The sequence below is a fragment of the Apteryx mantelli genome, chromosome 39, assembly GCF_036417845.1.
Source record: "Apteryx mantelli isolate bAptMan1 chromosome 39, bAptMan1.hap1, whole genome shotgun sequence".
NCBI lineage: Eukaryota > Metazoa > Chordata > Aves > Apterygiformes > Apterygidae > Apteryx > Apteryx mantelli.
This window is the reverse complement of record NC_090016.1, coordinates 337,643-363,411: the sequence shown is the minus strand read 5'-3', so window position 1 is coordinate 363,411 and position 25,769 is coordinate 337,643. Positions and strand designations below refer to the sequence as shown.

The following is a 25,769-nucleotide window of genomic DNA, read 5'->3' as shown; positions in this document are numbered from 1 at the left end:
GTTTGGAGATTGGGGTGCAATGCACCAAAGCACCCGGGGTTCATTGCAAGGGAAAATGGGGTTTTTTTGCAAGCCGATGGAGATTGGGGTGCAATGCACCAAAGCGCCCGGGGTTCATTGCGAGGGAAAATGGTTTTTTTTTGCAATTTGACGGCGATTGGGGCAGGGACGGGCGGAAGGACTCGGCCGACAGCAACTGGAGGAGGCTGGTTTTATTCCTCGCGTTTTCCGCAGGGCGCGAAGCCGCCTTCGGCGCCGCGCCGGGGCGGGAAGGAGCCCCGAGGCCGAAGGTCTCCGTGCTTGCGGAGACCTGGAACCGTCACAGGACCTAGGAGAGACACCAAGGGTGGGTCAGTCCCCAGTTGGGATCAATCAGGGCTTGTTAATCCCTTGCCGGTCGCTAACGAGCCTATCACCGACCGGCCGCGATTACCTTGAAGAGGGTGACGCCGGTGCTGTAGCAAAGGCTGAGGAGGAAGAGGAGGACGAAGGTCACGGCGGTCCAGAGGTTGGCGGCGTCATCCTCACCCTCGGCCTGCGCGTCCTCGCCGAACACGATGAAAGCGCAGTCTGGGGGGGCGAGAGGGGGGCGGCGGTGAGCGGCCGGGGGGCGAACGGGACCCTCGTTTGCAGCCGGTCCCGTCCCGCTCCCGCTCCGAAGCTCGGTGTGGAAAATGGGGCTGCAGGGATTTTTGTTGCATGCAGCAAAGACCCTCGATTGCACCTGTTTCCTACCCAATCCCTTTCCTAAAGGTAGTTGCAAGCCAATGGGCCACGGGAATCTTTGGTGCATGCAGCAAAGACCCTTGTTTCCACCCGTTTCCTACCCAATCCCTCTCCTAAAGCTTGTTGCAAGCAGAGGGGCCGCGGGGATTTTTGGTGCATGCAGCAAACACCCTCGATTGCACCCATTTCCTACCCGATCCCTTTCCTAAAGCTGTCTGCAAGCCAACAGGCCATGGGGGTTTTTGGTGCGTGCAGCAAAACCCTCGTTTCCACCCGTTTCCAACCGGATCCCTCTCCCAAAGCTTGCTGCAAGCAGAGGGGCCACGGGGGTTTTTGGTGCATGCAGCGAAGACCCTCATTTCCACCCGTTTCCTACCCAATCCCTTTCCTAAAGCTTGTTGCAAGCAGAGGGACCACGGGGATTTTTGGTGCACTCAGAAAAACCCTCGATTGCACCTGTTTCCTACCCAGTCCCTCTCCTAAAGCTTGTTGCAAGCAGTGTGGCCATGGGGATTTTTGGTGCATGCAGCAAAACCCTTGATTGCACCCATTTCCTACCCAATCCCTCTCCTGAAGCTCGCTGCAAGCAAAGGGACCACGGGGATTTTTGGTGCATGCAGCAAAGACCCTCATTTCCACCCGTTTCCTACCCAATCCCTCTCCTAAAGCTTGCTGCAAGCAGAGGGGCTATGGGGATTTTTGGTGCACACGCACCGTCCAATTCCCGCTTCCTACCAAGTCCTGCGTCACCCCTTTAATGCCAACAGGACGTGCCGGAAAGCCGGGCAGCTGGTGGCCCGGTGCGGCTTGCGGCAATCCCGCTCTTGGGGCCATTTCCCGGGGTTTTGGGTCATGGTCATGGGCTTTGCAAAGAGCCAGGCGGAAGGGGCAAAACCCCGTGCACGCTGCTGCATTTGGCCCCAGGAAGGTCCCACCTGGGGGCCGTTTTTTGGGGCGGCGCGATGGGTTTTGCAAGCTCCCGCTCGCGTCGCCCGCCAGCTCCTCTCCCACCGCACGGAGACCGAAATCCCCCCCCCACCCCCCAGGCCACAACCAAGCGCCGGCACGTTGCAGGTATTTTTGCTTTATTCAGACGCCCATGTGTGTTTGCGCGCGCGCGCGGCTCAGTAGCAGGTGATGTCGGCGTCGGCCAGGACCACCGAGACGTTGACGGAGGCAGGTTTACCCGAGGCCTTGTCCAGGCTCTTCTGCACGAAGGTGATGGGCAAGCCCTCGTGGCCCACCACGCAGGCGAAGGAGTCGCCCCGCTGCCAGTCGGTCCAGGGGACGCTCAGCTTGCTGTAGACCGTGTAGGCCCCGGCGTCCTCCTCGGGGCCGAAGACGGAGAAGCTCTTGGAGGGCACGGGGCGCTCCTGCTGGGTCCAGGTCACCAGGATGTCGCGGGGGGAGAAGCCCGTGGCCAGGCAGGTCAAGGTGGCCGTCTCCTCCAGGGCCAGCTCCTCCGCTGGCGGGGCGAAGACGTAGACGGAGGGCGCCCGCACGGGGTTGGCTGCGGGCCGGGCGGAAGAGAAGGTCAGGGCGGCGGCAAGGCCACCACTGCTCCGGTGGGGTGGCCTCCTCCAGTGGACCGGCCCAGTTGGCCCTTCCAGTAGGCTAGGCCCTTCCAGTAGACTGGCCCAGTTATCCCTTCCAGTAGACTAGACCCTTCCAGTAGACTAGACCCTTCCAATAGACTGGCCCAGTTGAATTTCCCAGTAGACTAACTCCTTCCAGTAGACTAACTCCTTGCAGTAGACTGGTCCAGTTGACCCAGTAGACTAGACCCTTCCAGTAACTAGACCCTTTCAGTAGATGAGACCCTTCCAGTAGACAAGATCCTTCCAGTAGACTGGCCCAGTTGACCCTTCCAGTAGACTAGGCCCTTCAAGTAGACTAGACCCTTCCAGCGGACTGGTCCATCTGACTCTCCCGGTAGACAAGACCCCTCCAGTAGACTGTTCCAGTTGACTCTCCCAGTAGACTACACCTTTCCAGTAGACTGGCCCAGCTGACCCTTCTGGAAACTAGGCCCTTCAAGTAGACTAGACCCTTCCAGTAGACTGGCCTGGTTGACTCTCCCAGTAGACTAGACCCTTCCAGTAGATTGGCCCGGTTGACCCTTCTGGTAGACTAGACCCTTCCAGTAGACTAACCCAATCCAGCAGACTGGCCCGGTTGACTCTCCCAGTAGATTGACCCCTTCCAACAGACCGGTCCGGTCAACTCTCCCGGTAGCCCAGACTCTCCCAGCAGCCCACGCTCTCCAGCCAGCCCCGTCCAGCAGAGCAGCCTCTTCCAGCAGCCCCTCCCAGTTGGCCAGCCCAACCGCATCGACTCTTCCAGCCAACCGGCCTAGACCTGCTCTTCCCTTGCTGCAAACCCCGCCGTCCCCGGTGTGGGGGGCTCGGAGCGGGGCAGGGCGGCAAGGGGCGAGCTCCTACCTATGTCTTTCTTGGCGGATTTGGTGACGGGCACGGCGAGCTCGGGGCTGGCCACGGTGCAGGTGAAGGTCTCGCCGGAGTTCCACTCGTCGGCGCACACCTTCAGCACGCTGGTGAGGCGGTAGAGGCCGTTGTCCTGCCGCGTCGGCTGCCCGGGGACCACGTCCAAGGTGCCGGCCTTCTGCCGCTTCCAGGAGAAGGTGACGTCGCCGGGCACCTTGACATTGGACGCCACGCAGGTGATGCTGGCGTTCTGGCTGAGGAAGAGGTCCTCCAAGCTTGGGGGCTGCAGCTCCACTACCATCAAGGGGATATCTGGGCGGAGGGAGCAGCGTTGAGCGGGACGCCCGACCGGCACCGGATTTTCGCCGTCCCGGCGCTCCTCGCGCCCCCGAACGCCCTTCCGTTTTGCAGGTGGAGCTTTAAACATTCACGTTTTCCCTGTCCTCTCTCTATCCCCCGTCGGGGGGAAAAAAGCCAAAAAGCATCGCAACAGTCTTCCCGGGTGCAGCATGGACGGCGCCTAGACCGTAGCGCGTTGATACCTACCGCAGCAGGCATCAGCGGGCTGCTTTTCAAGAAAGTCTCTAGCGCATGGCTTTTGCAAGGTGGGGGTTTTTTTTGCAGCTGAAGGTCGCTTAGTCCAGCCACTTCCTTAATACGCGCTTTCGGTCTTCTGCTTTGTCTCCGAAGCTCTTTTCTTAGAGCTCTCGTCACCCCTCTGCCCTTGATTTCCGCCGCGCTCCTGGAGCCGGGCGCTCGCTGGGCCGAGCATGCATCACCGCACGCGCTCGTGGGAGGCGAGGCTTGGCCGTGCGTTCGTGCATCCGCTAACCTGGCTGTGCATCCATCCATCCACCAGCCCATCCATCCACGTGTTCATGCATGCATGCATCCATCCAGGTGTTCATCCAGGCATCCATGTGTGCGTGCATGCATCCATACACGTGTTCATCCACGCATGCATCCGTATATTCATCCATGTGTTCATGCATCCATCCACGCATTCAACTCATGCACCCGCTCATCCATCCTTGCATCTGTCCACGACCTCTAGCAAACCGCGGCTTCCCCCTCGCACCGTGCCGGGGCCGCGTTCCCCCCCCTTGGACCCTCACCTGGGCAGGAGTTGCTGATGGTGCGCAGGACGGGCTCCTTCAGCGACGTGTGGGTCACTCGGCAAGCGAACTCGATGCCCCGGTCCCAGCTTTGCCGGCTGACGTTGACCTGGCTCGACTGCATGGCGTAGTTGTCGGAGCACTTATCGCAGCTGTAGTCCTCCCGGGTCACCGACATCTCCTCGCGGTTCTGCAGCCACTGCACCGTGGCCGCGCCGTCTGGGAGCCCCTCGATGAGGCAGAGCAGCAGGACCTTATCACTCGAGTCATCGTTGTTCAAATAGCTCAGGAGTTTTACCTGCACGGGAGGCGGCACGGGGCAAATGTCTGCAGAGAAACAAGACGGGGAAAGAACTGTAGTGATCAACCACGACATTGTGCAATGCTGGGAGCAAGGCCAGGAGCAACTCTAGCCTGTCTAGGAGTCAACCAAGACGTCGTGCAATGCTGGGAGCAAGGCCAGGAGCAACTCTAACCTAACTAGGAATCAACCAAGACGTCGTGCAATGCTGGGGGCAAGGCCAGGGGCAACTCTAGCCTATCTAGGAGTCAACCAAGACGTCGTGCAATGCTGGGGGCAAGGCCAGGGGCAACTCTAGCCTATCTAGGAGTCAACCGAGACATCGTGCAATGCTGGGAGCAAGGCCAGGAGCAACTCTAGCCTATCTAGGAGTCAACCGAGACGTCGTGCAATGCTGGGGGCAAGGCCAGGAGCAACTCTAGCCTATCTAGGAGTCAACCGAGACGTCGTGCAATGCTGGGGGCAAGGCCAGGGGCAACTCTAGCCTGTCTAGGAGTCAACCAAGACGTCGTGCAATGCCGGGGGCAAGGCCAGGAGCAACTCTAGCCTGTCTAGGAGTCAACCAAGATGTCGTGCAATGCCAAGAGCAACCAAATTCCCCATCACGTTCCCTACCGCCGAAGGTCTTGGTGATGGTGGTGGACGTGGGGCTGTGCTGCACGGTGCACTTGATGCTGTTGCCGTCGAGGTTGCTGAGGGGCGTCGTGAGCTGGCTGCTGAGGCTGTACAGGCTGTCGCTGCCCACCGCGGCCGGGTAGGTCGAGGTGCTGTAGGGCGCGTTGGAGACCCAGGTGACGATGGCCGGCTCGGGGAAGTAGTCGCTCACCAGGCAGGCCAAGGTGACGTTGTTCTCCTCGCAGGGGCACGGCGTCAGCGAGTAGACGACGGGCTTCTTGGCCGTGACTGCGGGGAGAGGAGGGGGGGAGCGTCGCCGGGAGGCCACGGTGAGGGGCGCCGGCGGGAGGCCGGGGGGGCTTCTCGCAAAGCCGTCGGGGGCGCTGAGGGTCCTCGCGCCACCCGGGTGCTGCAGGGCGGCAGCGGCACCCACTTTCCCACGGGAAAGCCGATGCGGAAAGCGGCTCCCGAGGGGCCCCCGGAGCAGACGGCGGCAAGACGCAAGGGGAGGGGGGGGGAGGCCAAAACGGGAAGTTCAAAAGGGCAGGAATTCCCCCCGAGACGGCGTTTCTCAGCCCAAAAATCGAGCCCCCCCCCACCCCCCCCAGCGTCGCCAGCCGGAGCGGAGCCCCGAGCGTCACGGCGTCTCGCGCCGATCCGGCGGCCCCGGATTTCGGCGCGCGATGAGGCACCGGCCGGTGAGTGGCTTTGCAAGGGGAAGGGGGGGTCGCGGGCCGGGGTGCTCCCTCCTCCCCCCCAGCCCCGTTTTGGGGGACCCCTGTCGTTTTTGAGGGGGTTTTGGGAGGTGCCGCCCGGGGAGCAGGCGATCTGCCGGGTTTCTCCTCGCAAGGAGAAGTGGGGAGCAGCAATGGGGGACGGGGGCGGCTGCGGAGAGCGGGGGGCAGCAAGGGGGCACCGGCACCGCGTTTGCAACGGGCTGCGGCTCGAAAACGAGCTTTGCAAGCCTGGCTCAAAAACGGGCATTGCAGGAACAGCTCAAAAACGGGCATTGCAAGCAGGGCTTGAAGTCGAGCGTCGCGGGCACGGCTCAAAAACGAGCGTTGCAAGCACGGCTCGAAGCCGAGCGTGGCAGGGACGGCTCGAAAAGGAGCGTTGCACGCATGGCTTGAAGCTGAGCTTTGCAAGCACGGCTTGAAAACGAGCGTCGCAGGCACGGCTCCAAGCCAAGCGTTGCAAGGGCAGCTCAAAGCTGAGCATGGCAGGGACGGCTCGAAAACGAACTTTGCAAGCATGACTCGAAGCCGAGCATTGCAAGCACAGCTCGAAAACGAGCATTGCAGGCAAAGCTCGAAAATGAGCATTGCAAACACGGCTCCAAGCCGAGCACTGCAGGGACAGCTCAAAGCCAAGTGTTGCAAGCGCAGCTCGAAGCTGAGCATGGCAGCGACAGCTTGAAAATGAGCATTGCAAGCACAGCTCAAAGACGAACGTTGCAGGGACGGCTCCGAGCTGAGCATGGCAGGGACTGCTTGAAGCTGAGCTTTGCAGGCACGACTTGAAGCTGAAAGTGGCAGGGACGGCTCAAAAACGAGCATTGCACCCACGGCTTGAAGCCAAGCTTTGCAAGCACGGCTCAAAAATGAGCATTGCAAGCACGGCTCCAAGCTGAGCATTGGGGGCACAGCTGGAAAACGAGCGTGGCAGGGACGGCTCCGAGCTGAGTGTCGCAGGGACAGCTTGAAAACGAGCATTGCAGGCAAAGCTTGAAGCTAAGCATTGCAGGGATGGCTTGAAGCTGAGCATTGCAGGGACAGCTTGAAAACGAGTGTTGAAAGCACAGCTCGAAAACGAGCATTGCAAACGCGGCTCCAAGCCGAGCATCGCAGGGACAGCTTGAAGCTGAGATTTGCAAGCACAGCTCGGAGCCGAGCGTGGCAGGGATGGCTTGAAAATGAGCATTGCATGCACGACTCCAAGCCGAGCACTGCAGGGAAAGCTTGAAAACAAGAGTTGCAGGCAAAGCTCAAAGCCGAGCAGTGCAGGCACGGCTTGAAGCCGAGCGTGGCAGGGCCGGCTCAAAAATGAGCACTGCACGCATGGCTCGAAGCCGAGATTTGCAAGCACGGCTTGAAAATGAGCACTGCATGCACAGCTCAAAGCTGGGCTTTGCAGGGACAGCTTCAAGCCTAGCGTTTCAGGGACAGCGTGAGGCCAAGCGTGGCAAGCAGGGCTCGAAAATGAGCATTGCAAGCACAGCTTCAAGCACAGCGTTGCAGGCACGGCTCGAAAATGAGCATTGCAAGCACGGCTGCAAGCCGAATGTCACAGGCACAGCTTGAAAATGAATGTTGCAGGCAAAGCTCGAAGCCCAGCGTTGCAGGCACAGTTCCAAGCTGAGCCCGGCAGGGACAGCATGAAGCCGAGCATTGCAAGCACGGCTTGAAAATGAGCATTGCAAGCACAGCTCAAAGCCGAGCGTGGCAGGGACGGCTCAAAAACAAGCGTTGCAAGCACGGCTCCAAGACGAGCATCGTGGGCACAGCTTGAAAACGAGCGTGGCAGGGACGGCTCAAAGCCGAGCGTTGCAGGGACAGCGTGAAGCCGAGCGTTGCAAGCACGACTTGAAGCCGAGCGTGGCAGGGACGGCTCAAAAACGAGCGTTGCACGCGTGGCTCCAAGCTGAGCTTTGCAGAGGTGGCTGGCAAATAAGCATTGCAAGCACGGCTTGAAGCCGAGCGTGGCGGGGACGGCTTGAAAATGAGCGTTGCAAGCACAGCTCCAAGCTGAGCATCGCAGGGATGGCTTGAAGCTGAGATTTGCAAGCACAGCTCGAAAATGAGCACTGCGAGCACAGCTCCAAGCCGAGCGTGGCAGGGATGGCTCAAAAACGAGCATTGCAAGCACGGCTCCAAGCCGAGCATCGTGGGCACAGCTCGAAAACGAGCGTTGGACGCATGGCTCGAAGCTGAGCTTTGCAAGCACGGCTTGAAAACGAGCGTTGCAAGCAGGGTTCCAAGCTGTCACAGAGACGGCTCCAAGCCGAGCATTGCACGCATGGCTCGAAGCCGAGCGTTGCAGGGATGGCTCGAAGCCAAGCTTTGCAAGCACGGCTCCAAGCCGAGCGTGGTGGGGACGGCTTGAAAATGAGCGTTGCAGGGATGGCTCCAAGCTGAGCTTTGCAAGCACGGCTCAGAAATGATCATCACAGGCACAGCTCCAAGCCAAGCACTGCAGGGACGGCTTGAAAACAAGCGTTGCAGGCAAAGCTCGAAGCCAAGCGTTGCAGGCACGGCTTGAAGTCGAGCGTGGCAGGGACAGCGTGAAGCTGAGCTTTGCAAGCACGGCTTGAAGCTGAGTGTGGCAGGGACGGCTCAAAAATGAGCTTTGCAAGCACAGCTCCAAGCTGAGCTTTGCAAGAACAGCTGGAAAATGAGCATTGCAAGCACGGCTCAAAGCTGGGCTTTGCAGGGACGGCTCCAAGCCAAGTGTTGCAGGGACAGCGTGAAGCCGAGCGTTGCAAGCACGGCTCGAAGCCGAGCGTGGCAGGGACGGCTCAAAAACGAGCGTTGCACGCATGGCTCCAAGCTGAGCTTGCAAGCACGGCTTGAAAATGATCATTGCAGGCACGACTTGAAGCTGTGCGTGGCAGGAACAGCTCAAAAACGAGCATCGCAAGCACGGCTCCAAGCCGAGCATCGTGGGCACAGCTTGAAAATGAGCGTGGCAGGGACGGCTCAAAAATGAGCGTGGCAGGGACGGCTCCAAGCTGAGCTTTGCAAGCACGGCTTGAAAACGAGCATTGCAAGCAGGGTTCCAAGCTGTCACAGAGACGGCTCCAAGCCGAGCATTGCACGCATGGCTCGAAGCTGAGCGTTGCAGGGTCAGCTCGAAGCCAAGCATTGCAAGCACGGCTTGAAGCCAAGCGTGGCGGGGACAGCTCGAAAATGAGCATTGCAGGGATGGCTCCAAGCTGAGCTTTGCAAGCACGGCTCAAAAATGAGCATTGCAAGCACAGCTCCAAGCCGAGCATGGCAGGGACGGCTTGAAAACGAGCGTTGCAGGCAAAGCTCGAAGCCAAGCGTTGCAGGGACAGCGTGAAGCTGAGCGTTGCAGAGGTGGCTGGAAAATGAGCACTGCGAGCACAGCTCCAAGCCGAGCACGGCAGGGACGGCTCGAAGCTGAGCTTTGCAAGCACGACTCAAAAATGAGCATTGCAAGCGCGGCTCCAAGCTGAGTGTCACAGAGACGGCTCCAAGCCAAGCATTGCACGCATGGCCTGAAGCCGAGTGCGGCAGGGACGGCTCGAAAATGAGCGTTGCAGGCAAAGCTCCAAGCCAAGCGTTGCAAACACAGCTCGAAAATGAGCGTTCAGGCACGGCTCCAAGCCGAGCGTTGCAGGGACGGCTTGAAAATGAGCACTGCGAGCACGGCTCGAAGCTGAACGTGGCAGGGATAGTTTGAAAATTAGCATTGCAAGCACGGTTCAAAGATGAGCATTGCAGGCATGGCTCCAAGCCAAGCATTACAGGGACGGCTTGAAGCCGAGCGTGGCAGGGACAGCTCAAAAACGAGCATTGCAAGCACGGCTCCAAGCCAAGCATCGTGGGCACAGCTTGAAAACGAGCGTGGCAGGGACGGCTCAAAAATGAGCGTTGCAGGGACAGCGTGAAGCCGAGCGTTGCAAGCACATCTTGAAGCTGAGCATTGCAGAGACGGCTCGAAAACGAGCACTGCACGCATGGCTCGAAGCCGAGCGTCACAAGCACGGCTCAAAAATGAGCATGGCAAGCACAGCTCGAAGCCAAGCGTTGCAGGGACAGCGTGAAGCTGAGCATTGCAGAGGTGGCTGGAAAATGAGCACTGCGAGCACAGCTCCAAGCTGAGTGTCACAGAGACGGCTCCAAGCCGAGCGTTGCACTCATGGCCTGAAGCCGAGCACGGCAGGGACAGCTCCAAGCCAAGCGTTGCAAGCACAGCTCGAAAATGAGCGTTGCAGGCACAGCTCCAAGCCGAGCATCGCAGGGACAGCGTGAAGCCGAGCGTTGCAAGCACGGCTCGAAGCCGAGCGTGGCAGGGACGGCTCGAAAACGAGCACTGCACACATGGCTCGAAGCCGAGCTTTGCAAGCACAGCTCGAAAACGAGCATTGCAAGCACAGCTCGAAGCCGAGCGTGGCAGGGACGGCTGAAAAACGAGCGTTGCGCGCGTGGCTCAAAGCCGAGCTTCGCAGAGGTGGCTGGAAAATGAACGTCGCAAGCACAGCTCGAAGCCGAGCACGGCAGGGACAGCGTGAAGCTGAGCGTTGCAAGCATGTCTTGAATCTGAGCGTGGCAGGGACGGCTCAAAAATTAGCATTGCACCCATGCCTCGAAGCCGAGCTTTGCAAGCACGGCTTGAAAATGAGCATTGCAAGCACGGCTCCAAGCCGAGGGTCGCAGGGACGGCTCAAAAATGAGCGTTGCAGGCAAAGCTCCAAGCCAAGCATTGCACCCATGCCTCGAAGCTGAGCGTTGCAAGCACAGCTCGAAAATAAGCGTTGCAAGCACAGCTCCAAGCCGAGCGTTGCAGGGACGGCTTGGAAACGAGCGTTACAGGCAAAACTCGAAAACGAGCGTTGCACGCGCAGCTCCAAGCCGACCGTTGCACGCCCAGCGTGGTTCGCCAACGTTTTGGGGCCGGGGCCCCGCTTCTCCCGGCCCGGGCTGCAAACGCTCCGCAGCGCCCCGCTGCGCCGAGCCGCCGCACGCTCCCTGCGAGGCCACGTTTCTCCCCCTGCCGCCCGGGATTGCCGCAGCCCCCCTCCGTCCTCCCGCCGTGCCTGTGCCGCGGGCCGGCCCCTGCTGTTTGGGGGGTCGGTTTTGCAGAAAGAGCCTCGGATTTGCAAAATTTGGAAGAGTTTGCACCCCTTTTAGTCGTTTGGGGGGTCGGTTTTGCAGGAAGAGCCTGGGATTTGCAAAATTTGGAGGGGTTTGCACCCCTTTTAGCCATTTGGGGGGTTGGTTTTGCAGAAAGAGCCTGGGATTTGCAAAATTTGGAGGGGTTTGCACCCCTTTTAGCAGTTTGGGGGGGCGGTTTTGCAGGAAGAGCAGGGGATTTGCAAAATTTGGAGGGGTTTGCACCCCTTTTAGCAGTTTGGGGGGTCAGTTTTGCAGAAAGAGCCTGGGATTTGCAAAATTTGGAGGGGTTTGCACCCCTTTTGGTCATTTGGGGGGTCGGTTTTGCAGAAAGAGCCTGGGATTTGCAAAATTTGGAGGGGTTTGCACCCCTTTTAGCCATTTGGGGGGTCGGTTTTGCAAAGAGGGCAGGGAATTTGCGCCCGTTGGAGGGTTTTAGGGGTCTTTTTTGCAAAGAAGGCCTGGGATTTGCAACCTTGGAGGGGTTTGCAGGTCATTTTTGCAAGAAGAGCCCAGCGTCGGCACCCTTCGGAGTCGCTCCGGGTCCCAGCGTTGCGCCTCCCGCCAGCCCCATTGCGAGGACGCCGCCCCCCCGGCTCGGCGACCCCGTCTACTCCCTTCGCCGACCTCGGGGACGTCACCGGCTGCAGCAGCAGGTCGGGGCGGGTCGCGCCGGCGCCCTCTGTCCTCCTCTTCGTAGCGGGGCGAAGGCCTGCGGAAATAAAGGCTGCGTCCCGCCTTTGCTCCCCGTGCAGGAGCTGGCGTTGCACGCGTGCAGCGGCGTGTAATGGTGTGCAACGTTGTGCAATGTGGTGCAACGTGGCGCAATGGCAATGCAACGTGGTGCAATGCGGTGCAATGTCGTGCAACGCAGTGCAACATGGTGCAACGGCAATGCAACACGGTGCAACGTCATGTAACACGGTGCAAAGTAGTGCAATGATGTCATGCAATGGCATGCAACAGCACCTAATGCGGTGCAATGTCATGTAACGTGGTGCAATGCGGTGCCATGTCATGCATTGCAGTGCAACATGGTGCAATGGCAATGCAACACGGTGCAATGAGCAATGGCAATGCAACGGTGCAGTGTCATGCAATGTCATGCAACAGCGTGCAATGCGGTGTAACATGGTGCAATGTCATGCAATGGCATGCAATGTGGTGCAATGTCATGTGACGCGGTGCAACGTGGTGCAATGGCAATGCAACACGGTGCAACGAGCTATGGCAATGCATCGCGGTGCAATGTCGTGCAATATGTCATGCAACAGGGTGCAACATCGTGCGACGGCATGCAACACGTTGCAACGGCGCGCCACGGCATGCGGCACGGGCCGACGGCATGCAATGTCACGCAGCGTCACGCAACACGGTTCCGTGCAACACAGTTCCGTGACACGCAACGGCGTGCAGCAGCGCGCAACACGGGTCAACGGCGCGCAATGCCGTGCGACGCGGTGCGGCGTCATGCGACAGCGCCGGTCGCGCCGCCTGGGGTCGCTCCCCCGGCTCCGTGCAGTTGCACCGGGGCATTTTGCAAAGCTGCCCCCAAAACTGGGGAATTTTGCAAAGTTTGCTCTGAAATGGGGCATTTTGCAAACCTGCCGCGTGGCCGGGTGTTTTCGCAAACCTGCCCCCAAAAATGGGTATTTTGCAAACTTGCCCCTTTGCTGAGGCATTTTGCAAACCTGCCCCCCAGCTGGGGGGGCCCCGCCCCCCTGCCGCTGACCCCGCCCCCTCACTTTGGGGCGGAAAGCGCCCAGATCAGGGCAGCTGCCCCGGAACGCATAATAGCGGCAGAAAGAGGTTCACTGTGGCCGCCAGCTCCACAGTCGCTATTGATTGTCGATCTATTGGTTATTGATTATTGATCTATCGGTTGTTGATTATTGATTGCATTGGTTATTGATCACATCAGTTATTGATCATATTGATTATTGATCATATCAATCATTGATCACATCAGTTATTGATCAGATTGATTATTGATCGTACTGGTTATTCATCACCTCGATTATTGATTGTATGAGTTATTGATCATATTGGTTATTGATCATGTCGGTTATTGCTCGTATCAGTTATTGGTCCTCAATCATTCATCATATTGATTATTGACTAGATCAATTATTGATCATATCGGTTATTAATCATATCAGTTATTGAGCGTATTGGTTATTGCTCCTCTCAATCATCCATCATATCGATCATTGATCATATCAGTTATTGATCACATTGATCATATCGGTTATTGATCATATTGGTTATTGAGCGTATCAGTTATTGATCATATCGGTTATTGCTCCTGTCAGTTATTGGTCCTCTCAATCATTCATCATATCGATTATTGACTAGATATCGATTATTGATCATATCGATTGTTGATCATATAGGCTATTGATCATATCCATCATTGATCATATTGGTTATTGGTTATAACGATTGTTGATCATAGCAGCTACCGATCATATCAATTATTGATCATATTGGTTATTGATTTTATTGTTATTTTTGGTCATATCAATCATTGATCATATTGATTATTGACATCATATTGGTTATTGGTCATATCGATTATTGATCATATCGATAATTGATCACATCGGTTATTGATCGTATCGATCATTGATCAGATCAATTCCTGATCACACTGGTTATCAGTCGTACTGGCTATTGATCATATTGAATATTGATCTATCGGTTATTGGTTGTATCAGCTATTGGTCATATCCATTATTCATTGTATTGATTTTTGATCATATCGATGATTGACTGCACTGGTTATTGATCGTATCAATTGGTGACCATATCGGTTATTGGTCATATCGGTCATTGACTGTATCGATTATTGATCGTAACGATTATTGATCACATCAGGTTTTGATCGCAAGTTACTGATCATATTATTGATCATATTGGTTATTGATCATATTGGTTATTGATCATATCGATCATTGATCGTATAGATCATTGATCATATCGATTATTGATCGTATCGATGGTTGGCCATCTCAGTTGTTGGCCGTATCAGGTATTGATCGCATCAATCATTGATCACATCGATTATGGATCCTCTCGATTACCGATCACTTTGGCTACCAATTGTATCAACAATCAGTCACATTGGCTACGGATCACGTCGCTTATTGATTGTATTGATTAGGGCTCATTTTCGCCACGGATCGGCCATATCGGCTCTCGATCGCCTCCATCAGGTCAATTATTGATCGCCTCCACGACGGGCGCGAATTATCGACCCTGATTGGCCCCGCCGGGCTCGTGGGGGCAGAACGGGGCATTTTGGGTGCGCTCGGGCGGAACGGGCCACTTCTGCCGAATTTCGGGCGAAGCGAGGAGGAAGTGGCGCCCGGCCGGTTTCTCCAGCCCAATTTTAGCCTTTTTCCACCCGCCCCGGCGGAGGCTCTTTGGGGGTTTCTTGTCTTGCTTTTTTTTGCTCTCTTTCTTTTTGCACCATCCCACAGGTTTCTGCTCAGAAAGGCGCCAGCTGGCGCCTGGCAGCGGCCCCAAATCCCCGGCGTTGGCCCAAAATCTCCAGTGTGGACCCAACATCTCCAGCGTGGACCCAGGAGCTCCATCATGGACCCAAAATCTCCAGCATGGACCCAAAATCTCCAGCATGGACCCCAAATCTCTGTCATGGACCCAGGAGCTCCAGTACTGATCCAAAATCTTCAATATGGACCCGAAATCTCCATTATGGACCCAACATCTCCAGCATGGACCCAGGAGCTCCAGCGCCAGCCCAAAATCTCCAGCATGGACCCGAAATCTCCATTATGGACCCAAAATCTCCATTATGGACCCCAAATCTCCGGCATGGACCCAGGAGCTCCAGTATTGATCCAAAATCTTCATTATGGACCCGAAATCTCCATTATGGACCCAACATCTCCAGCATGGACCCAGGAGCTCCAGCACCAGCCCAAAATCTCCAGCATGGACCCAAAATCTCCATTATGGACCCAAAAACTTGGGCATGGACCCAGGAGCTCCAGTACTGGCCCAAAATCTCCATCATGGACCTAAAATCTCCATTATGGACCCAGAAAATTGGGCATGGACCCAGGAGCTCCAGTACTGGCCCAAAAATCTCCATCATGGACCTAAAATCTCCATTATGGACCCAGAATCTTGTGCATGGACCCAAGAGCTCCAGCACCAGCCCAAATTCTCCAACATGGCCCCAAAATCTCCATCATGGACCCAGGAGCGCCAGCACTGGCCCAAAATCTCCAAAGTGGACCCAACATCTCCGTTATGGACCCAACATCTCCGTTATGGACCCAAAATCTCCGGCATGGACCCCAACACTCCAACATAGGTCCCAAATCTCCGTTATGGACCCAAAATCTCCATTATGGACCCAAAATCTCCGTTATGGACTTCAAATCTCTGCTATGGACCGAACGTCTCCAGCATGGACTCAAAAATCTCCATTATGGACCAAAAAATCTCTGGCACGGACTGAAAATATCCATCATGGACCCAACATCTCCAACATGGACCCGAAAATGTCCAACATTGACCCAAAATCTCCAGCATGGCCCTAAAATTTCCATCATGGACCCAAAAATCTCTGTAATGGACCCAAAATTGCCAGTGTGGACCAAGGAGCTCTGGTGCTGAGCCAAAACCGCCGGAACTGACCCCGAAACCCTCCATCCTGGACCAATGGGCTTCAGCATGGGCCAAAAGAGTCCGTCCTGGCCCCAAAATCTCCGGAACGGACCCCAAATCTCTTGTTCTGGCCCAAAACGCAGAGACGTGGCCCCACGGCGCCACCATCTGTGGGGGGAGATGGTGGGTCCGGAGCCAAGACCCACGGCGAGGCCGGAGGTGAGAGGGGAGACGGTGTGGGGCAGCACCGTGGGGCTGGAGGCAGCTGTGGGGCTGGAGGCAGCTATGGGGCTGGAGGCAGCTATGGGGCTGGGAGCAGTTGTGGGGCTGGAGGCAGCTGTGGGGCTGGGAGAAGCTGTGGGGCTGGAGGAAGCTGTGGGGCTGGGGGCAGCTGTGGGGCTGGGAGCAGCTGTGGGTCTGGAGGCAGCTGTGGGGCTGGGAGCAGCTGTGGGGCAGGGAGCAGTTGTGGGGCTGGAGGCAGCTGTGGGGCTGGAGGTAGCTGTGGGGCTGGGAGCAGCTGTGGGGCTGGAGGCAGCTGTGGGGCTGGAGGTAGCTGTGGGGTGGGAGCAGCTGTGGGGCTGGAGGCAGCTGTGGGGCTGGGAGCAGCTGTGGGGCTGGGAGCAGCTGTGGGGCTGGAGGTAGTTGTGGGGCTGGGGGCAGCTATGGGGCTGGAGGCAGCTGTGGGGCTGGAGGAAGCTGTGGGTTTGGAGGCAGCTGTGGGGCTGGGAGCAGCTGTGGGGCTGGGGGCAGCTGTGGGGCTGGAGGTAGTTGTGGGGCTGGGAGCAGCTATGGGGCTGGAGGCAGCTGTGGGGCTGGGAGCAGCTGTGGGGCTGGAGGTAGCTGTGGGGCTGAAGGCAGCTGTGGGGCTGGAGGTAGCTGTGGGGCTGGAGGCAGCTGTGGGGCTGGAGGCAGCTGTGGGTTTGGAGGCAGCTGTGGGGCTGGGAGCAGCTGTGGGGCTGGAGGTAGCTGTGGGGCTGGAGGCAGCTGTGGGGCTGGAGGTAGCTGTGGGGCTGGAGGTAGTTGTGGGGCTGAAGGCAGCTGTGGGGCTGGAGGCAGCTGTGGGGCTGGGAGCAGCTGTGGGGCTGGAGGCAGCTGTGGGGCTGGGAGCAGCTGTGGGGCAGGGAGCAGTTGTGGGGCTGGAGGCAGCTGTGGGGCTGGAGGCAGCTGTGGGGCTGGGAGCAGCTGTGGGGCTGGAGGAAGCTGTGGGGTTGGAGGTAGCTGTGGGGCAGGGAGCAGCTGTGGGGCTGGAGGCAGCTGTGGGGCTGGAGGTAGCTGTGGGGCTGGAGGTAGTTGTGGGGCTGGGAGCAGCTGTGGGTCTGGAGGCAGCTATGGGGCTGGAGGCAGCTGTGGGGCAGGGAGCAGCTGTGGGGCTGGAGGCAGCTGTGGGGCTGGGGGCAGCTGTGGGGCTGGAGGTAGTTGTGGGGCTGGGAGCAGCTGTGGGTCTGGAGGCAGCTGTGGGGCTGGAGGCAGCTGTGGGGCTGGGAGCAGCTGTGGGGCTGGAGGTAGTTGTGGGGTTGGAGGCAGTTGTGGGGTGGAGGTAGCTGTGGGGTGGGAGCAGCTGTGGGGCTGGAGGCAGCTGTGGGTTTGGAGGTAGCTGTGGGGTGGGAGCAGCTGTGGGGCTGGAGGCAGCTGTGGGGCTGGAGGCAGCTATGGGGCTGGGAGCAGCTGTGGGGCTGGAGGCAGTTGTGGGGTGGAGGCAGCTGTGGGGCTGGAGGTAGCTGTGGGGCTGGAGGCAGCTGTGGGGCTGGAGGTAGCTGTGGGGCTGGAGGCAGCTGTGGGGTTGGAGGTAGCTGTGGGGCTGGAGGCAGCTGTGGGGCTGGAGGTAGCTGTGGGGCTGGGAGCAGCTGTGGGGCTGGAGGTAACTGTGGGGTTGGAGGTAGCTGTGGGGCTGGGAGCAGCTGTGGGGCTGGAGGTAGTTGTGGGGCTGGAGGGAGCTGTGGGTTTGGAGGCAGCTGTGGGGCTGGGAGCAGCTGTGGGGCTGGAGGCAGCTGTGGGGCTGGAGGCAGCTGTGGGGCTGGGAGCAGCTGTGGGGCTGGAGGCAGCTGTGGGGTTGGAGGCAGCTGTGGGGCTGGAGGTAGCTGTGGGGCTGGAGGTAACTGTGGGGCTGGAGGCAGCTGTGGGGTTGGAGGTAGCTGTGGGGCTGGAGGTAACTGTGGGGCTGGAGGCAGCTGTGGGGTTGGAGGCAGCTGTGGGGCTGGAGGCAGCTGTGGGGCTGGAGGTAGCTGTGGGGTGGGAGCAGCTGTGGGGCTGGAGGCAGCTGTGGGTTTGGAGGCAGCTGTGGGGCTGGGAGCAGCTGTGGGGCTGGAGGCAGCTGTGGGGCTGGAGGCAGCTGTGGGGCTGGAGGCAGCTGTGGGGCTGGGAGCAGCTGTGGGGCTGGAGGTAGCTGTGGGGCTGGAGGTAGTTGTGGGGCTGGAGGCAGCTGTGGGTTTGGAGGCAGCTGTGGGGCTGGAGGGAGCTGTGGGGCTGGAGGGAGCTGTGGGGCTGGAGGTAGTTGTGGGGCTGGAGGTAGCTGTGGGGCTGGAGGTAGTTGTGGGGCTGGAGGGAGCTGTGGGGCTGGAGGCAGCTGTAGGGTTGGAGGTAGCTGTGGGGCTGGGAGCAGCTGTGGGGCTGGAGGGAGCTGTGGGGCTGGAGGCAGCTGTGGGGCTGGGGGCAGCTGTGGGGCTGGAGGGAGCTGTGGGGCTGGAGGTAGTTGTGGGGCTGGAGGTAGCTGTGGGGCTGGAGGTAGTTGTGGGGCTGGAGGGAGCTGTGGGGCTGGAGGCAGCTGTAGGGTTGGAGGTAGCTGTGGGGCTGGGAGCAGCTGTGGGGCTGGAGGCAGTTGTGGGGTGGAGGCAGCTGTGGGGCTGGGAGCAGCTGTGGGGCTGGAGGCAGCTGTGGGGCTGGAGGTAGCTGTGGGGCTGGAGGCAGCTGTGGGGCTGGAGGTAGCTGACGGGCTGGAGGTAGTTGTGGGGCTGGGGGCAGCTGTGGGGCTGGGAGCAGCTGTGGGGCTGGAGGTAGTTGTGGGGCTGGAGGTAGCTGTGGGGCTGGGAGCAGCTGTGGGGCTGGAGGTAGCTGTGGGGCTGGAGGTAGTTGTGGGGCTGAAGGCAGCTGTGGGGCTGGAGGTAGTTGTGGGGCTGGAGGCAGCTGTGGGGTTGGAGGCAGTTGTGTGGCTGGAGGCAGCTGTGGGGCTGGGAGCAGTTGTGGGGCTGGGAGCAGTTGTAGGGCAGCGCCATGGGGCTGGGGGCTCCGTGGGGCAGCAGCAGCCCTTCCCAGTCCCAGGCCCGCTCCACCCCACAGCTCCCAGCTCTCCCTCCACCCGGCTCCGCCGTGCTGCCCCCCAAGCGGCCCCTGATCTATGGGTCTGGGGGCTCTTTGCAACCTCCCTCCTCGTGCAACGGGCTCTTTGCAACCTCCCTCCTCGTGCAACGGGCTCTTTGCAACCTCCCTCCTCGTGCAACGGGCTCTTTGCAACCTCCCTCCTCGTGCAACGGGCTCTTTGCAACCTCCCTCCTCGTGCAACGGGCTCTTTGCAACCTCCCTCCTCGTGCAACGGGCTCTTTGCAACCTCCCTCCTCGTGCAACGGGCTCTTTGCAACCTCCTTCCTCGTGCAACGGGCTCTTTGCAACCTCCCTCCTCGTGCAACGGGCTCTTTGCAACCTCCCTCCTCGTGCAACGGGCTCTTTGCAACCTCCCTCCTCGTGCAACGGGCTCTTTGCAACCTCCCTCCTCGTGCAACGGGCTCTTTGCAACCTCCTTCCAAATGCAACAGGCTCTTTGCACACTTCCTCCTTGTGCAATGGGTCTGGGGGCTCTTTGCAAGCCCCGGCGGGCTGTGGGGCACCCTCCCCCTCCAGCCCCAGGGCCTGCCCTCACTCTCTTCTTCTTTCCTCCCCCCCAAAAAACCCCCACTTTGCAGCTAGCAGCACGGCGCCCTCGGTGTTCCCGCTGGTGCCCTGCTGCAAGGGCACCTCCAGCGCCACGGCCATGGGCTGCCTGGTGAGCGGCTACTTCCCGGAGCCCGTGACGGTGACGTGGAGCGGCAGGAACAGGCACGTGGAGACCTACAGCGCCTCCCTCGACGTCTCCACGGGGCTCTACCACCTCAGCAGCTGGCTGCTGCCCGACAGCCCCGACGACACCTACACCTGCACCGTGCAGCACGCGCCCACCAACACCCGCATCTCCAAGCCCGTGGAAGGTGAGCGCCGGGCCGCGAGGAAGGACGAGGAGGAGGAGGGAGGAAGGGGTGGGTTGCGTGTGTGCAACGGGCCGCGACGTCCCTTGGGGCCACCGGGGGGGGGGGGAGCGCGTCACATCCGCCGGCCCCAACGCCCACGGCCCCGACAGCGGGTGCGGAAAGGGAAGAGCAAAGATGAGGGGGTTTTTTCTGCAGAAAGCAGGGGGAATCGCAGCTGTGCGATGGGGCGCGACGTCCCCCAGGGTCCTTTGCACCGTGCACGGCCCGTCTGTGTCCCAGTAACTCATGAAATGGGGAAGAAATCAGGGAGCAAAAAGGAGGGTTTCTGCAAAAAAGCAGGGGGAATTGCAACCGTGCAATGGGGCAGGACGTCCCTGGGGCTCGTTGCACCATGCATGGCCCGTCCTTGCCCCAATAACTCATGAAATGGGGAAGAAGTCAGAGAGCAAAAGGAAGGTTTTCTGCAGAAAGCAGAGGGAATCGCAGCTGTGCGATGGGGCGGGACGTCCCCCGGGGCGCCGTTGCACCGTGCACGGCCCATCCTTACCCCAAAATCTGCACAAGGGAAGAAGTCAGGGAGCAAAGATGAGGGTTTCTGCAAAAGGCAGAGGGAATTGCAACCGTGCAATGGGGCGCAATGTCCCTGGGGCTCGTTGCACCGTGCACGGCCCATCTCTGTCCCAGTAATTCGTGAAATGGGGAAGAAATCAGGGAGGAAAAGGGAGGGTTTCTGCAAAAAGCAGAGGGAATTGCAGCTGTGCAATGGGGCGGGACATCCCCCGGGGCGCCGTTGCACCGTGCATGGCCTGTCCTTGCCCCAAAATCTCTTGCAAACAGGGAAGAAATCAGGGAGCAAAGATGAGGGTTTTCTGCAGAAAGCAGAGGGAATTGCAACCGTGCAATGGGGCGCAATGTCCCCAGGGCTCGTTGCACCGTGCACAGCACGTTCTTGCCCCAAAATCTTTTTCAAACAGGGAAGAAGTCAGGGAGCAAAGATGAGGGTTTTCTGCAGAAAGCAGGGGGAATTGCAAGCTGTGCGATGGGGCGCAATGTCCCTGGGGCTCTTTGCACTGTGCACGGCCCATCCTTGCCCCCAAAACTCTTGCAAACAGGGAAGAGATCAGGGAGCAAAAGGGAGGTTTTCTGCGAAAGGGCAGAGGGAATTGCAGCCGTGCGATGGGGCACAACGTCCCTGGGGCGTGTTGCACCGTGCACAGCCCATCCTTGCCCCAAAATCTCCTGCAAACAGGGAAGAAGTCAGAGAGCAAAAGGGAGGGTTTCTGCAAAAAGCAGAGGGAATTGCAGCTGTTCAATGGGGCGCAATGTCCCCCGGGCCGCGTTGCGCCATGCACGGCCCATCCGTGTCCCAGTAACTCATGAAATGGGGAAGAAATCAGGGAGCAAAAGGGAGGTTTTCTGCAAAAGGCAGTGGGAATTGCAGCCGTGCAATGGGGTACAACATCCCTGGGGGGCTCGTTGCACCACTCACGGCATGTTCTTGCCCCAAAATCTCCTTCAAACAGGGAATAAGTCAGGCAGGAAAAGGGAGGATTTCTGCAAAAGGGCAGAGGGAATTGCAAGCTGTGCAATGGGGCAGGACGTCCCCAGGACTCGTTGCACCATGCACGGCCCGTCCTTGCCCCAGAATCTCCTGCAAACAGGGAAGAAATCAGGGAGCAAAAGGGAGGGTTTCTGCAAAAAGCAGAGGGAATCGCAGCCGCGCGACGGGGCGCAGCATCCCCGGGGGGCTCGCTGCCCCGCGCGCGGCACCCAGACCTTCCCCGCTCTGCCCCGCAGCCTGCGGCGAGAGCATCATCTCGCCGCCCGAGGTGCGCGTCCTGCACTCCACCTCCTGCAGCACCCGGCCCGGCGGCGACTCCGTGGAGCTGCTGTGCCTCGTCTCGGGCTTCGCGCCGGCCGCCGTCGTCGTCGAGTGGCTGGTGGACGGCATCCCGGGGCTCCTGCTGGACACGCTCAGCCGGCCCCGGCGCCAGGAGGGCGCCTCCACCTACGTGCTCTCCAGCCGCACCAACGTGTCCCATGAGGACTGGCTGGAGGGCAAGACCTTCACCTGCCAGGTGAGGCACGACGCCTCCAGCACCGTCGTGCAGGACCACGCGCGCCACTGCGGAGGTGAGGCAGCGCGGGCGGCCCGGCCGCGGCTCCGGGGGAAGGCTGCGGGATTGCGCTGCTGTGGGGGCTTGCAATGGTGCAGGGGCTTGCGATGATTTAGGATCTTGCAATCATTTGCAATCTTGCAGTGGTGCACGCGCTTGCAATGATGCCCAGGCTTGCAATCATTTGCGATCTTGCAATGATGCCCAGGCTTGCAATCATTTGGGATCTTACACTGATGCATGAGCTTGCAGTGATGCCCAGGCTTGCAATCATTTGGGATCTTGCACCGATTAACAAGCTTGCAATGATGCCCAGGCTTGCAATCATTTGGGATCTTGCAATGATGCCCAGGCTTGCAATCGTTTGGGATCTTACGCTGATGCATGAGCTTGCAGTGATGCCCAGGCTTGCAATCATTTGGGATCTTGCACCGATTAACAAGCTTGCAATGATGCCCAGGCTTGCAATCATTTGGGATCTTGCAATGATGCCCAGGCTTGCAATGGTTCAGGATCTTGCAATGATGCCCAGGCTTGCAATCATTTGGGATCTTGCACTGACACGAGCTTGCAATGATGCATGAGCTTGCAACGATGCCCAGGTTTGCAATCATTTGGGATCTTGCACCGATTAATGAGCTTGCAGTGGCGCCGGGGCTTGCAGTGCTGCAGGGCCTTGCGATGGTGACGGGCCTCGCAATGGTGCAAGGCTTTGCGACAGTTTAAAGGCTTGCGAAGGTGCAAGGGCTTGCAACGATGATGGGGCTTGCAATGATGATGGGGCTTGCAAAGGTGCAAGGGTTTGCAATGACGACGGGGTTTGCAAACGTGCAAGGATTTGCAATGACGATGGGGTTTGCAGACGTGCAAGGGTTTGCAAAGGGTTTGCAGACGTGCAAGGGTTTGCAAAGGGTTTGCAAAGGGTTTGCAAAGGGTTTGCAGACGTGCAAGGGTGTGCAAAGGGTTTGCAAGGGTGCAAGGGCTTGCGAAGGCGCAGGGCCTTGCACCGGCGCGCGCCCCTCACGCCCCCGCTCCCTCCCTCCCTCCCCCACCGCCTCGGCAGGCGCCGAGGGCCGCTGCACCAGCAGCATCGTCACCTACGTGCTGCCGCCCAGCCCCGCGGGGCTCTACGTGCGGCAGGACGCGGCGCTGCGCTGCGTGGCCGTCAACCTGCCCAGCGACAGCGGCCTCCAGGTCACCTGGACCCGCGAGAAGGCCGGCGCCCTGCACCCGGAGCCGCTGGAGCTGCACGAGCAGTTCAACGGCACCTACACGGCCAGCAGCGCCCTGGCCGTCAGCACGGCCGACTGGGAGTCCGGCGAGCGCTTCACCTGCACCGTGAAGCACGAGGAGCTGCAGGTGGCGCTCGTCAAGTCCATCGCCAAGCGCTCAGGTGGGTGCGCGAGCGAGGCCGCCCCGATGCCTTCCCCAAGCGCGTCCTCCCGCCCCGTTGACGTTGCCACCTTGATGCGTTCTCCAAGTGCATCATCCTGCCCCGTTGACATTGCCACCTTGGTGCCTTCTCCAAGTGCGTCATCCTGCCCCGTTGACGTTGCCTCCTTGATGCCTTCTCCAAGTGCGTCATCCTGCCCCGTTGACGTTGCCTCCTTGGTGCCTTCTCCAAGTGCATCATCTCACCCTGTTGACGTTGCCACCTTGGTGCATTCCCCAAGTGCATCATCTCACCCCGTTGACGTTGCCTCCTCCACCCCGTTGACGTTGCCACCTTGGTGCCTTCTCCAAGTGCATCATCCCGCCCCGTAGACGTTGCCACCCCGATGCCTTCTCTAAGTGCATCCTCCACCCTGTTGACATTGCCTCCTCCACCCCGTTGACGTTGCCACCTTGGTGCCTTCTCCAAGTGCATCATCCTGCCCCGTAGACGTTGCCACCCCGATGCCTCCTCCAAGTGCATCCTCCACCCTGTTGATGTTGCCTCCTTGATGCCTTCTCCAAGTGCATCATCCCGCCCTGTTGACATTGCCTCCTCCATCCTGTTGACATTGCCTTCTCCACCCCGTTGGCGTTGCCTCCTTCCCCCCCCAGTTGACGCTGTCTTCTCCGTCCTTGCAGGCAAGGTCTCGGCGCCCAGCATCTTCCCCCTGCTGCCGCACGCCGAGGAGCTGTCGCAGGCCGAGGTGAGCCTCACCTGCCTGGTGCGCGGCTTCTTCCCGGAGAACATCGACGTCAACTGGCTGAAGGACCACAACGCGGTGGCGCCCGGCGCCTCCATCACCACGCCGCCGCTCCGCGAGCACCCCGGCGACTCGACCTTCTTCGTCTACAGCAAGCTGACGGTGCCGCGGGCCAGCTGGGAGGACGGGTCCTCCTACGCCTGCATGGTGGTGCACGAGGCGCTGCCCATGAAGTTCACCCAGCGCACGCTGCAGAAGGCGCCCGGTAAATAGGCGCCCGTCCCGTCCGTCCCGTCCCCGCCGCGCTCGCTTGGCCGCCTGTAAATAACCTCTGTGGCTCCCCGCCGCCTCCTCCTCCTCCCCCCGCCCCAGCCCCTTCCTCCAATAAAGCCGAGCAGCCTCATCCCGCACCGGCAGGTCTCCGCCAGCGTGGTGTCTTTGCCGGGGGCCACGGTGCCGAGAGGGGGGAGGTGGGAGGCGTCGCAACGCCGGGGCGGGGGGGGGGTGTTTGTTAACACGGGGGCACGTTTGCAACCTGGGAAAGTTGGAGACGTTGCGACCCGGGTCCACGTTTGCAACCCGGAGAGGTTGGAGACGTTGCAACCTGGCGGCACATTTGCAACCTGGGACCATGTTTGCAATTCGAGAAGGTTGGAGACGTTGCGACCCAGGGGCACATTTGCAACCCAGGGGCAAGTTTGCAACCTGGGGGCACGTTTGCAACCTGGGACCATGTTTGCAATTCGAGAAGGTTGGAGACGTTGCGACCCAGGGGCACATTTGCAACCCAGGGGCAAGTTTGCAACCTGGGGACACGTTTGCAACCTGGGACCATGTTTGCAATTCGAGAAGGTTGGAGACGTTGCGACCCAGGGGCACATTTGCAACCCAGGGGCAAGTTTGCAACCTGGGGGCACGTTTGCAACCTGGGACCATGTTTGCAATTCGAGAAGGTTGGAGACGTTGCGACCCAGGGGCACATTTGCAACCCAGGGGCAAGTTTGCAACCTGGGGGCACGTTTGCAACCCGAGGGCACATTTGCAATCCAGGGCCACATTTGCAACCTGGGAAAGTTGGAGACGTTGCAACCAGGGGGCACGTTTGCAATTCGAGAAGGTTGGAGACGTTGCAACCTGGGGGGCACATTTGCAACCCCAAGAGGTTGAAGACGTTGCAGCCTGGTGCCACATTTGCAACCTGGGGCCACGTTTGCAATTTGAGAAGGTTGGAGACGTTGCAACCTGGGGCCACGTTTGCAACCCCGGGAGGTTGGAGACGTTGCAACCCCAGGGCCACGTTTGCAACCCCGGGGGCACGTTTTCAACACGGGGGGGGGGGACACCTTTGCACCCCCAGAGAGGTCGTGTAGACGTTGCAACCCGGGGAGGGGGGGGAGCAAGTTTGCACACCCAGGGGCACCTTTGCAACCCCGAGGTGGTTGGAGATGTTGCAACCCGGGGGGGGGGGCACGTTTGCAACCCCGGGAGTTTGGGTTTGCAAAGCCCCCGCCGGGCGGATGGACGGACGGGCGGACACGGCCCCGGGACTGCCTGCATGCACTCCGGCTCTCCAAAACATGCCGGGATGGAGAATCCCTCCAGGTTTTCTCCCCAAAACACCCGGTGATGAGGGCGAGAAGCCCCCGGA

The 25,769-nt window shown here is 59.5% G+C and overlaps 2 gene segments (V, D, J or C); one reads left to right on the top strand and one right to left on the bottom strand.

Annotated features, from left to right (window-relative positions):
• Window positions 1–1,850: 1,850 nt before the first annotated feature.
• Window positions 1,851–13,970, bottom strand: LOC106498840 (Ig alpha chain C region-like). The segment is given in 6 exon segments: window positions 1,851–2,236; window positions 3,168–3,464; window positions 3,567–3,587; window positions 4,286–4,612; window positions 5,193–5,489; window positions 13,952–13,970. Coding segments are annotated over 6 exon segments (1,347 nt in total).
• Window positions 13,971–14,054: 84 nt separating this feature from the next.
• LOC106498839 (immunoglobulin heavy constant epsilon-like) lies at window positions 14,055–24,394 on the top strand. The segment is given in 7 exon segments: window positions 14,055–14,087; window positions 14,539–15,372; window positions 15,838–15,913; window positions 19,588–19,869; window positions 21,667–22,002; window positions 23,050–23,379; window positions 24,060–24,394. Coding segments are annotated over 7 exon segments (2,226 nt in total).
• Window positions 24,395–25,769: the final 1,375 nt, after the last annotated feature.